Source organism: Lepidochelys kempii, chromosome 21 (assembly GCF_965140285.1).
Source record: "Lepidochelys kempii isolate rLepKem1 chromosome 21, rLepKem1.hap1, whole genome shotgun sequence".
NCBI classification, from domain to species: domain Eukaryota; kingdom Metazoa; phylum Chordata; order Testudines; family Cheloniidae; genus Lepidochelys; species Lepidochelys kempii.
The window spans coordinates 947961-961883 of record NC_136400.1 but is presented as its reverse complement, the minus strand read 5'-3'; the positions used below and the strand labels follow the sequence as shown (position 1 = coordinate 961883).

General features: G+C 41.9%; 1 protein-coding gene across 1 annotated transcript in view; it reads right to left on the bottom strand.

Moving 5' to 3' along the window:
• TRIM33 (tripartite motif containing 33) overlaps window positions 1-13923 on the bottom strand; it is an 81041-nt gene that overhangs the window by 24629 nt on the left and 42489 nt on the right. Inside the window, exons 5-7 of the mRNA XM_073320068.2 lie at window positions 10378-10494; window positions 9515-9629; window positions 4840-4986 (exon numbers count right to left, since the gene is read on the bottom strand). Of these exons, the coding sequence (XP_073176169.1) occupies window positions 4840-4986; window positions 9515-9629; window positions 10378-10494 (379 nt within the window). The remainder of the gene's footprint in view (window positions 1-4839; window positions 4987-9514; window positions 9630-10377; window positions 10495-13923) is intronic.

Here is a 13923-nt window from a genome sequence, read left to right as displayed (position 1 = left end):
ATTCCTTCTCATCAGAAGGCTCATCATCCAGCGTTTCTTCGCTGTTTCTTCGGTTGAGCACCAGATGAAGTAGTTGGCTTGCATTTAGGGGCCATGTTGTACGAAAAATACATATTTTTAAACACTAGAATCATACTTAGCGCGGCAAGATGCTCACACTACGAGGGGCACACGGGAACTGAGACCGCCTGAGGGAACAGCAGATTCATGTCTTCCACCTCATGCTCACTCCGGGGCATACACTCATTGAGTGGAATGGTGGGCAGAAGCGCTCACACTATTTACAGGTATCTTGTTATTTTTCTTTTTTTTTGCCGAGCACGTATAGTTGAATTCGCATAAGTTAAATGTGAATATGATGAGACTCACTTGTATTCTGCTCTTAGAAAATATTGCGTACATTTTACTTACAAATGTGAGTATCTCTTTGCTTTAGAAATAAATTATGCTAAATTATAAATCCAGATGATTCAGCTTGATGATCTGTAACAATTACTTAGAATACTGCCAGTTAGTCTGAACTTTTTCTAAACTCAACACGTTCTAACTATCTTCAGTTGAATCATTTAAAGAACTTTAACCCTTTGATAGCATCAGAAAATACAACTTTTAACATTACACAGAAGTAGTTCTGGGAATTCATATAAATGAGTTCACCTTGAAATTCCTACTCCAGTGCTAATGGACTAAAAAGGTGTGTGCTCCACAGCATCTCCCCCTCTTCAAGTCAATACAACAGCAGATATGCTTTCTGCCGTTAGGTTAGAAATCTAAATAAGAAGATTGGTGAACTTAAGTGTCTGATATTAAATGAGGATATTTATAGAATAGGCATTACAAAAACTTGGTGGAGCAATGATAAATCAATGGGACACAGTAATTCCAGGATACAAAATATACAGGAATGACAGAGTAGGTCATGCTGGTGGGGGAGTTGCACTATATATGAAAGAAAGCATAGAATCAAATATAGTAAAAATCATAAATACATCAAACTGTTCCACAGAATCTCTATGGATAGAAATTCCAAGCTTGAACAACAATATAGCAGTAGGAATATACTCCTGAACACCTAACTGAGATGACAACAGTGATTGTGAAATGCTCCAGGAGATTAGAGAGGCTATAAAAATAGAAAACTCAATAATAATGGGGGATTTCAACTATCCCCATATACAGATCACCTCAGGACAGAATGCACAGATAAAATGTCTAGACACCATTAATGACTACTTCTTGGAGCACCTAGTCCTGGAACCCGTAAGAGGACAGGCAATTCTTGATTTAGCTCTAAGTGGAGCATAGGATCTGGTTCAAAAGGTGAATGTAGCTGAACCACTCGGTAATTGCTACCAAAATATAAATTAAATTTAACATCCTTGTGGGTTGGAAATACCAAAGAAGCCGACCACAGTAGCATTTAACTTAAAGAAGGGGAATGACACAAAAACGACGAAGCTAAACAGAAATTAAAAGGAACAGTCACAAGACTGAAATGCCTGCAACCTGTAGACACTTTATATAAACCACCACACTAAAGACTCAAATTAAATTTATACCCCAAATTAAAGAAAAAAATAGTAAGAGGACCAAAAAAATGCCACCCTGACTAAACAGAGTAGAAGAAGCGGTTAGAGCCAAAAAAGCGCCCTTTAAAAATTGGAAGCCAAATTGTACGGAGGAAAATAGAAAGGAGCATAAACTCTGGCAAGTCAAGTGTAAAAGTATAATTAGGCAGGTGAAAAAAGAATTTTGAAGAGTATCTAGCAAAAGACATGCTCTCTGAACCATCTGGCATTGGCCATTGTCAGAAGACAGGGTACTTGGCTAGATGGACCATTGATCTAACACAGTGTGGCCGTTCTCATGTTATTTAGCCATCTGATCTTTCAAAAGCAAGAATAATTTAGCACCAAGTACAAAGCACAACATAATTTTAGTCAAATTTAGGAAATGAATTCCCAGCAGAACCAGACTTTCTTCATTCATAAAGACAACTTTAAACACAATACTGCCCCATAATTCCCAAAGCCAACATTTTATAACTTGTTTTCCAGTCAGAAAGTAGGCATTTCCCACTGAAGAAAATGTAGATCCATGATTCTTGTGGAAAACTGGGAAATATTTATATTAGTTTTTATAAACATATATGCCTCTGTGTATGTGTGATATTACCCTGTTTGAATGCATAGAGTTAGATCAAAAGGGGTTGTTAAAGAAACCAAACAGGAAATATAAAAAAAGTGTCCTAGTAAACACCTGAGTATACAACAGTCAAGTTTTTAGCTATGATCACACCTGAGATACAATCCTGGTGACAGAGCTGTTTTGCCACAGTTGAGAATCTGGAGATCAAAAGACCATATTCTGTTAAAAGAGTGACAGACCTAGGGGTATGAATCATAGAATATCAGGGTTGGAAGGGACCTCAGGAGACCACCTACTCCATCCCCCTGCTCAAAGCAGGACCAATCCCCAACTAAATCATCCCAACCAGGGCTTTGTCAAGCCTGACCTTAAAAACGTCTAAGGAAGGAGATTCCACCACCTCCCTTCGTAAAGCACTCCAGTGCTTCACCACCCTCCTAGTGAAAAAGGTTTTCCTAATATACAACCTAAACCTCCCCCACTGCAACTTGAGACCATTACTCCTCGTTCTGTCATCTGCTACCACTGAGAACAGTCTAGATCCATCCTCTTTGGAAACCCCTTTCAGGTAGTTGAAAGCAGCTATCAAATCCCTCCTCATTCTTCTCTTCTGCAGACTAAACAATCCCAGTTCCCTCAGCCTCTCCTCATAACTCATGTGTTCCAGTCCCCTAATCATATTTGTTGCCCTCCGCTGGACACTTATTAATTTTTTCACATCCTTCTTGTAGTGTGGGGCCCCAAACTGGACACAGTACTCCAGATGAGGCCTCACCAATGTCAAATAGAGGGGAACGATCACGTCCCTCGATCTGCTGGCAATGCCCCTATTTATACATCCCAAAATGCCATTGGCCTTCTTGGTAACAAGGGCACACTGTTGACTCATATCCAGCGTCTCATCCACTGTAACCCCTAGGTCCTTTTCTGTAGGACTGCTGCCGAGCCATTTGGTCCCTAGTTTGTAGTAGTGCATGGGATTCTTCCATCCTAAGTGCAGGACTGTGCACTTGTCCTTGTTGAACCTCATCAGATTTCTTTTGGCCCAATCCTCCAATTTGTCTAGGTCCCTCTGTATCCTATCCCTACCCTCCAGCGTATCTACCTCTCCTCCCAGTTTCGTGTCATCTGAAAACTTGCTGGGGGTGCAATCCACGCCATCCTCCAGATCATTAATGAAGATATTGAACAAAACCAGCCCCAAGACTGACCCTTGGGGCACTCCGCTTGATACCGGCTGCCAACTAGACATGGAGTCATTGATCACTACCCGTTGAGTCCGACAATCTAGCCAACTTTCTATCCACCTTATAGTCCATTCATCCAGCGCATACTTCTTTAACTTGCTGGCAAGAATACTGTGGGAGACCATGTCAAAAGCTTTGCTAAAGTCAAGGAATAACACGTCCACTGCTTTCCCCTCATCCACAGAGCCAGTTATCTCGTCGTAGAAGGCAATTAGATGATGCCCTTGGTGAATCCATGCTGACTGTTCCTGATCACTTTCCGCTCCTCTAAGTGCTTCAGAATTGATTCCTTGAGGACATGCTCCATGATTTTTCCAGGGACTGAGGTAAGGCTGACTGGCCTGTAGTTCCCCAAATCCTCCTCCTTCCCTTTTTTAAAGATGGGCACTACATTAGCCCTTTTTCAGCCGTCCGGGACCTCCCCCGATCGCCATGAGTTTTCAAAGATAATGGCCAATGGCTCTGCAATCACATCTGCTAACTCCTTTAGCACTCTTGGATGCAGTGCATCCAGCCCCATGGACTTGTGCTCGTCCAGCTTTTCTAAATAGTCCCAAACCACTTCTTTCTCCACAGAGGGCTGGTCACCTCCTCCCCATGCTGTGCTGCCCAGTGCAGTAGTCTGGGAGCCAACCTTGTTTGTGAAGAGGGACAAAAAAGCATTGAGTACATTAGCTTTTTCCACATCATGCATGCAGTAAACAGGCTGTAACTTGGTGCCCAAGAGAAGGCAGGAGGACCCGTGGCAGAAAGACTAAATTATGTCTTCCTAGGTGCTTGAGGGGAATGCCAAGTTAAGGTAAGAGTATGTTTATACATATCTTGTTTTAAATTAGTTTCTCTACTGCTGTGTATCTTTTGGCAAACTTCATCCTTTGTTTTGAAGAAACCATTTCTGTGTCACTGAACATCATCATCTATAGGCTCCTGAAGGAAAACTCTCACACGTATCAAGACCATTGGGCCTCCTAAGTATCACAGCTGGCAACCACTCGGTGTTAGTTGATACGCTTTGTTCACAGGATCCCACTCTAAAAACTAGAACCATGGACCTGCCACTTCAAAAGGTGTACTCGGGCCTGGAAAAGGGTCTCAAGAAGGGGCAGTTTACCCAGGGACTGTGACAACACTGATGGCACAGAATTCTACAAAAGAAACAACCACACAACTATCCACCCCAAACTCTTTCAGCAAGGAGAGAGAGGTCACTGCGCTGGCAAACCCTTTTTCATTACTATTAAATCATGAAGCCAACAGTTTTAGATGGAGTGTGATTAACTGGCTCTCCTTTCCTTGTAAGTGATCTGGAGAAAATAAACCATGTCTTGAAAATTCTTTTGACCATAAAGTTCTCTTCTGTCAAGGTTGGAGGCGCAAACATACTAAGATCCCAAAATTTTTGCTATACTCGATTCTAAATTCTGGAAGGGGCAGGTTTCCTTACCAGCCGCTTGCTGTACAGCAATGCAGTGCTGCTGCCGCTTGCAATGGCCCAGTTGGTAAAGTTCATCACATGCTTCACCTGCCGCGAAAGCCCTGTGATGTCATTCTGCTGTTGTATTAGCTTCATCTGTCTTTCCTTTGTCACATTCTACAAAGAAACAGAAGCTCAGATTATTAGATTTAAAAATCATCTATACTGATATCAGACAATTAAATGCACACAATTAAAACAATATACATTATACATATATACATTATAGGAGGACCTGGCAGTGACATTGTTAAGTTACTTAACACTCTCCTTTATGAAAGACACGAAGTACTAACACTGCCAATTCTTTGCAGCAGGTGTTCAAAATTCAGGAGAGAAAAAACCCTGAGGTTGGAAGAACCACCTTTTAGGTCCCACAAAATTCCATTCGGGTTTAGCAGAGTCATGAACCACTGCAAATTGTCATTTCCTCTTCGTTCCCTGACTTGTCAGTAACATTTTGATAGCATGCTGCCACCAAAGCACTTGTTATACTGGGAACCCAGAGAGCAGCCAGCCAAGCTACAGCCAGAGCAGCTGTACAGTAGTGATTGGGGGGAGGAGAGGGAGAGAGAACAAGGCTGGACTCCCCCCAGTTCCAACAACCCACACCCCCAAATGCAACAAATGGTCCCAGGGGCTTATTTCAGCACCACATGGGGCAGAGGATCCCCCATAACTACAGCACACAGTCCCAGCATCAGGTCACTAATAATATTAACAAAGGAAAAGGAATACAAGCCGGAACAGAGAAAACAGGTGAAAGAATATTTAGATAAGTTAGATGTATTCATGTGAGCAGGGCCTGATTAAATTCATCACAGGGTACCGTTGTGATAACTGGGCCTAAAAATTTACCCTAATTGTGAGCTCAACTGTAAAAACTAGGATGATGTTTATAAAATGTCACAACCTATAATAAACATTGATGGGAAAATGTGCAAAAGACTAAATTAGTTCAAACAAAAAGGCCTACTGATCTAATTCAAGGTCTGTGTTAAGATCATGCCTGGTAAACAACAGAAGCGTGGGACAGGAAATTAATGGACCAAAATTGGTGTGTCGGAAATTAGGCCTAACTGGTGAACAAAATAATGAGGGGATGGGCTATTCCACCCATCACTCCCTTCTGGGGTTCTTTAAAAAAGCAAGACTTTGGGGGATAGTGCAGATGGACACAGGCTACTGCAACACTGGCTGACTGAAAGGGGAAGGAGTGAGCTTCACCATCATGGCTGCCACCCCTGCTGTCTTTTGGGACCCCGGAATCCAGTGCACCATCGTTCTACCTGCATCATTCTGATCGGAGAGGGCCAGCGAGTGGGAGCCAGATGACATCGTCACCTCCACTGGCTCTGGTTAAATCCCAACCACTACCTCATATGTGAGACTGCCTCCCGCTCACCTCCAGTGTGTCCTTTTCCTTCCTTACCTTATTTCTTCTCTCTCTTATCTCTCCTTTTTCCTTCTATCTATTAGGAGTCTGGCTCAGCCAGCCAAGGCTGTACATTTTGCAACACTGCTGTCAAGCCCGTGACCAGAAAGGGGCAGCTAAAAACAATGCCGTAAACAGCCTAATACTGGTACAAGTTTGCCAGGTCTCAGAGTGGCTGATAAGACAGCATGTTCAGCCTGTGTTTCTCCAGCAGTGAGGATGCAAGTGAATCAACACCAGAGACAGAAGCTGCATTTTCTATCTTTGCTGTTTTTATTTCCCCCTTTCTCCTTCCAAAAGGGCTAAAGGGAAAGGGAACAAGGGATGTTGTTAAAATGAAAGCCTTATTTGAGATTTTACATTTCAAATGCTATCACTGTTTTTCTTTCCTTTCTGTATCTTCAATAAAAGGTTAAAAAGGATTTTAATGGTGTTTGCCATGGTGCTAAGCAGGCTGAGATCTCTATATATCAAATCCAAAACTTTGTTTAAAAAACTGTTTTATGCTGGACCGTTTCAGGGGTCATGTTAACATCTTTGAGTCTTTGGGCCTATCTATTCCATTTAAATTAATACAAGACACTGTTTAAGGAGCTATTTGAAGCAGTCTCACAACCATTAGGTAAGGTTCTAGAGAACTGGAGAAGGGAATTATAGGGAACAAGAGGACCCAGGGAATTGCAGACCAGTCAAGCCTAATACCTGGAAAGATACTGGGACAAATTGTTGAACAATCAATTTTAAGGACCTAGAGAACAACAAGTTGATAAATAGCCAGCATGGATTTTGTCAAGAACAAATCATGCCAAACCAACCTAATTTCCTTCTTTGACAGGTTTACTGGCCTAGTGGATGGGAAGAAGCAGTTGATGTTATATATCTTGACTTTAATTAGGCTTTTGACACAGTCCAAAGTGACATTTTCATAAGCAAATTAAAGTAATTTCATTCAGACCACATTTCCCTAAGGGTGGGGGTGAAAAACACATTGAAAAACTGTACTCAAAGAGTAATCATCAATGGTTTGCTGTCAAACTGGGAGGACTATCTAGTAGGTCTTCTTTGGGTCTGGTACTATTCAGTGTCGTCATTAATGACTTGGATAATGGGGTGGAGAACATGCTTCTAAAGTTTGCAGATGACACCAAGCTACAGGAGGTTGTTAACACTTTGGAGGACAGAATTAGAATTCAAAATTACCTTGATGAACTGGAGAATTGGTCAGAAATCAACTAGGTGAAATTCAATTGACAAGTGCTAAGTACTTCAATAGGAAGGAAAAATCAAATACACAAATACAAAATGGGGAATAACTAATAGGCAAAAGTACTGCTAAAGAGGACAGAGAGGCTATAGTGGATCATAAAAATTGAATGAGTCAATGTGATGCAGTTGCAAAAAAGGCTAATATTTTGGGGTTTATTAGCAGGACTGTCATATGTAAGACATGGGAGGCAACTGTCCCACTCTGCTCAGTACTGCTGAGGCCTCGGCTGGAGTAGTGTGTCCATTTTGGGCACTGCACCTTAAGAAAGATGTGGACAAATATGAGAGAGTCCAGAGAAGAGAAACAAAAATGATAAAATGTTTAGATGCATGTGTTTAGTCTTGAGAAGAAAAAAAAATAGGGAGGGGGATACAGGAGCACCGGATAACAGGGTGGGTTATTACAAAGGACTGTGATCAACTGTCTTCCATGTCTACTGTGAGTAGGACAAGAAGCAATTGGCTTAATTTGCAGCAAAGGAGATTTGGATTGGGGGGAAAACTTGAGGTCCCTTCCACTTCTATATTTTTATGATTCTATAAATGCAACACATGCTTTAAAAGTTTAATTAAACTACGTAATTTAAGATTTGTGCTTTACATGTTTATGTAAAAATATGCAATACCTATCCTACCAGATTTCTGAAGCCATTATTTGGAATGTCTCAGCTCTTTTAGTTATTAGGAATTACAGTGTCAATTCTGAAGAATGACTTTCACAACTCCAAGGGTACATAATCTGATATTAAGACCTCTACTGCAGTACAAAGTAGCAGTAAGCACTCCTTACACAATGTAGCCTTGCAGAATCCTACTTTTAGTCTGTCTCCCTTCCCTGTGCATCCCTCTGCCCCCAAAACAGTTCCCTGACTGAAAATATTAATTTGCCATCAGAGTTGTAAGAGTAGACAAGTAGGTCCTGCTTGGGCTGGTAAATTTTCATTACAATTTATTGAGATATTTATTGGTGTCTTTCAAACAGCCTTTTGTCAGCGCACACACACAAAAGTATGTAACAAGCCACAACTATGAGATAGAATGCACTGCTCCCTGTTAAGCTGTCATATATAGGAGTTCTGAAGCTGAAGTGACAAGCTTTCTTGATGGAGACAAGGAGATTTATGAACACGGAGGAATCACATTTCAGCCACATTCAACTACTTCCTTATGGAGTGAGAATAATTTGAGACCCAGCCACAGACTATCCACTCAGAGGTATATTGACAAGCTCAAGTTAGGTTAAGTAGGGAAGGACAGCCTCAAGCAAGGACGACGACTTTAGAAGTCTTCTGAGCTACCTCCCCTTTGCCACTACCATCTCACAAGAGCAGAAGGAGAGGGGAGAATCCGGTTCTGACTGCATTAAGTCACACAAAATGCAGAGCAAATAGACAATTAGCAAATATTTGCCATTTATACAGTACCAATTATTTTTTTTGTCTGAAAAACTTAAGGCAGATCCCTGCCTCTAAGAGCTGACATTCTAAAGAGAAGGACTCCTAGACAAGTCATTGGGAGAGGAAGTGAAAAAAGCAAGCAAATGAGCAGTGATATTATGAGTCATGTTAATTCCACAGTCTGTACACATTAGCCTCTTAAAAAAGGACAAGAGTTTACAGACTTCAGGAGTAGTATGTTTTAGGGTAGGAACATGGCATTTTGAGTCAGAAAGGGCTTTTTCCAGACATTTATCTATGATAAAGAGCAAGTTTAAAATGGGGCTATACGACACAGATGTACAAGTTAAGAAAGTCATAGCATTTTAGATCAATGAAAAGATCACAGGAGATTTAACTCCAACCATATCATACTTGAGTGGCATACCACTGAAACACCTGTGCCTGCACAGAATAAACTCCTCACTCAAGTATGGAATGCAAGTTCTCAATAGGTGTTCGAAAGAGCGAGTTTGTGAACTGATTTTTTGTTTGTTCTTAACTGTACCTCAAGCTGCTGTAAGAGAGATTTTCCCTTTTTATTGATTTCATTGATGAGGGTGAAAATAGCCACTTTGATTTCCTGTTCTACTCGTTTGTTAGTTTCATTTACTTCTTTTATCCTAAAAAAGAGAAATGTATGATCAGGCAATTACTTTATACTATGCCTTCAAATACTACACAGTCATTTTTCTTCCATAAAAAGTAAAGAAGCAACTTTCTTTAAAGTTATTTAATAAACGCAGAATTGTATGGCTTATTTACTTTCTGCCTAACAGATAAAAAGTTGCTAACCCACTGCTACAGATCTAGAACCATCTAGAATTTAATTCTTGGCAAATAAAGGAGAAAGTTTACACAAAGTCTGACCCTGATTTGATGACTTAATTGTCTGACTTTTCTGTCCACCTTTTTATGTTTAACTGCTCTTTCATGTTTTGCTTGAATTAGTGTGAAGTATTAATCCTCTGCTTCTATTTTCTTATTTTAATATCTCCAGCTCTTGTCTTTTCTGATCTGAAAGATGTGTATATTAAACAGTATGGCCAGTATGTCTCTCACCCCCACAGAGTTCTCACTGACAAGACCAGAGCAGTAGAGGTTATTTTACTCTATAATAAATTATGCCACACCTTTGACAGTACCAGCAGTTCCATAAAGGGTCATCTACTTTGACATTTATATAGTTGCAACAGTGTGCCATGGACAAGCATAATAAAGTATAAAACATTCCAACTATAAATCCAGTATAACTGACACAAGGACCAACTAGAATTTAAATGAGTTACGAGCCTACAAAAGTATGAACAATAGGCTTTATTAAATGCACAATACAATATCAACACTTGAATATTATCTGTAGGTACTTACCTATTCTGCACTTGAGTAGCTGCAAAATTAACATAATTCTTCTTTTCAAGAAGTTTGGCCAACAGATTCTCAATTGCACCCTTCTGATTCTGAAAAGCTTCTTCCAAAAACTGATACCTTTTCAAGTCACAAAACAAGATACCAATTACTGTGGAGCAGTGCATGGAAACTAAAACTTCTCAGTATGGATTTAAACCTACATTTGCTAGTAAAAGCGTGACAAATTATGGAAGAATTAGTGGAAAGTAGTGATTTAAGTCAAAACCTGCTCAATTTACAATACTTCTGAGTGGTGATAATGGCACAATAAAGTTCCCAAGGAAAGAGAATCCTTAGAAGTCATTTGTGCGCCATTTTAAATTTTCTATACATTGGGAGAAGATGAGACGCATTACTGTTCACAAGATAAGAAGCTACAGGATATTACTGTAAAGGGGACACAGCAGAAAAACTCATAATAAACAATTTTATAGTTTGTCAATATTTGAAAAAGCTCCTTGAAAAGTCTATTCTGTGGGAAATAAATTTAAGTTATTTTCTTTTATTATTAAGAAAACATATGTTTGGACAAGATGCACAGTGCATAAAGAGCAGTCAAAAATTAAAGATATACTGACTGCTAGAACAGACTTCCACCTAAGACAGGTAATTTCACCTTTTACACTATGTCGTTCATATTCAGTAACAGTAATGTAAATTTAAAGCAGTTACATTCTAACAGCTTAATTGTTTGGTTCTTCTGGCTCTGTTTACTTCACAACTCCCCATACACCAAATCTCTGACTGAACAAACACCACTTCTAAAGCACCTCCACTTAGTATTACCTAAAAAGAATACAAGAAGCTGTAATATCAGACGGGATGAAACTAGGAATGCTTCACTTCTTAGTGCAGAGCACGGCAAAATAAGATAGACAACATAAAAAGCAGAACACTTAATATAAGGCTGGCAAGGAGAATTTAAGAAATACTTTCTAGATTTTGTGATCTTTTCCCATCAGGTGTCCAAGCTACTAAGGTATCTTCCTCCCCACCCTTCATGATTCTGTTTAATAAGTCCCATTACAAAGGCCATGTCTACACTACAAACATTGGTTGACGTAAGTTACATTAGCATACACCTGCCGAATTTGTATATCACTTGGGTGCGTACATACTTGCTGTTTGCATTGGTGCTGCATGTACTCTTCAGAAGTGCTTGGGGTTGATGTAAAATACAATACACCATGAGGTATCCCAGTGGGATACACACTGCCCTCCAATGCAATGCCTTGGGGGGACATTTTTCCCATGTTTTGTGGGACAGTAATAACTTGTGCCCAGGGATCTCCGAGAGCTAGGAGTCAAGTTCCCAGCATGTAACTTTCTCCACCCCATAAAGCCATCCATACAGCCCATAATTTTTGCACCTTTAAAAAAAAATCCTATGAACCCACATGGTCCTTTTCAGTGTCTGCAATCTCTGACAGAAGTACAGGAACCACAGAGCTAGCCTCATGAATGTTGCAAATACTGGATGCATGATTCTCCTGTCTTTCCAGATCTTAAGTGTTTTGTTTCAGGTGAGCCTGGCTGCTTAAAAAAGCCGGCGCTCCGCGAACCAGCTGAGTGGCGGGGAACCAGCTGAGCAGCAAACAGCAAGAGTTTGCCTGGGAGTTCGCCTGAAGTGAGCCCATTGAGTCTTACAGCCTAACGACTTCTCTGAGTAATTACTGCATCTCCTGAGGAAGTTCATAGTAGGAAGGTAATATGGATGGGGAGTGTTCAACTGTTGTGACCTGCACTGGATGTGCCATGTTTGCCTTTCTTCCAGAGGACAGAAGCGACTTTGTGTGTACAAAGTGCAAGCTGGTCTCCATACTGGAAGAGAAGGTTCAAGGTCTGGAGCAACAGGTATCGACCCTGCGTTGTATAAGAGAAACTGAAGGTTTCCTGGACAGACGTCAGGATATACTTCTACAGGCACAAGGTTCTGAAGATTCAGAGCAGGCTGCGCAGTGCGGACAGGATGAAGAAATCTGGCAACATGTGACCTCCAGAAGAAGGGGGAACATCCATGTACCAGCAACGCGGATACAGGTAAGTAACCATTTTCATGTTCTCTCCACAGGTACCATTGCGGGGAGTGGCCCAGATGATACGTCTGGGGGAAGGGAGCAGAAGAAGACTCCACCAGTTGAAAGGCATGAGATGCACTGTCCTAAAGTTGGGGGTTCCACAACCACCACTCCCAAGAGGAGGTGGCGGTGGTCGGGGACTCTCTCCTCAGGGGGACTGAGTCATCTATCTCCCACCCTGACCGGAAAAACAGAGAAGTCTGCTGCTTGCCAGGGGCTAAGATTCGCAGTGTGACGGAGAGGCTGCTGAGACTCATCAAGCCCTCGGACCGCTAGCCCTTCCTGCTCTTCCATGTGGGCACCAATGATATTGCCAAGAATGACCTTGAGTGGATCACTGCGGACTACGTGGCTCTAGGAAGGAGGATAAAGGAGTATGAGGTGCAAGTGGTGTTCTCGTCCATCCTCCCTGTGGAAGGAAAAGGCCGGGGTAGGGATTGTCGAATCGTGGAAGTCAATGAATGGCTATGCAGGTGGTGTCGGAGAGAAGGCTTTGGATTCTTCGACCATGGGACGGTGTTCCAAGAAGGCGGAGTGCTAAGCAGAGACGGGCTTCACTTAACGAAGAGAAGGAAGAGCATCTTCACGAGCAGGCTGGCTAACCTAGTGAGGAGGGCTTTAAACTAGGTTCACTGGGGGAAGGAGACCAAAGCCCTGAGGTAAGCAGGGAAGTGGGATACCGGGAGGAAGCACGAGCAGGAGTGTGTGAGAGGGGAGGGCTCCTGCCTCATACTGAGAACAAGGGGCGATCAGCTGGTTATCTCAAGTGCCTATATACAAATGCACAAAGCCTGGGAAACAAGCAGGGAGAACCGGAGGTCCTGGCAAAGTCAGGGAATTATGAATAACGGAGACTTGGTGGGATAACTCGCATGTCTGGAGTACTGTCATGGATGGGTATAAACTGTTCAGGAAGGACAGGGAGGCCAGAAAAGGTGGGGGGAGTTGCACTGTATGTAAGGGAGCAGTATGACTGCTCAGAGCTCAAGTATGAAACTGCAGAAAAACCTGAGTCTCTCTGATTAAGTTTAGAAGTGTGAGCAACAAAGGTGATGTCGTGGTGGGAGTCTGCTTTAGACCACCGGACCAGGGGGATGAGGTGGACGAGGCTTTCTTCTGGCAAGTCGCAGAAGCTACTAGATTGCACACCCTGGTTCTCATGGGTGACTTCAATCATCCTGATATCTGCTGGGAGAGCAATACAGTGGTGCACAGACAATCCAGGAAGTTTTTGGAAAGGGTAGGGGACAATTTCCTGGTGCAAGTGCTGGAGGAACCAACTAGGGGCAGAGCTATTCTTGACCTGCTGCTCACAAACCGGGAAGAATTAGTAGGGGAAGCAAAAGTGGATGGGAACCTGGGAGGCAGTGACCATGAGATGGTTGAGTTTAGGATCCTGACACAAGGAAGAAAGGAAAGCAGCAGAATA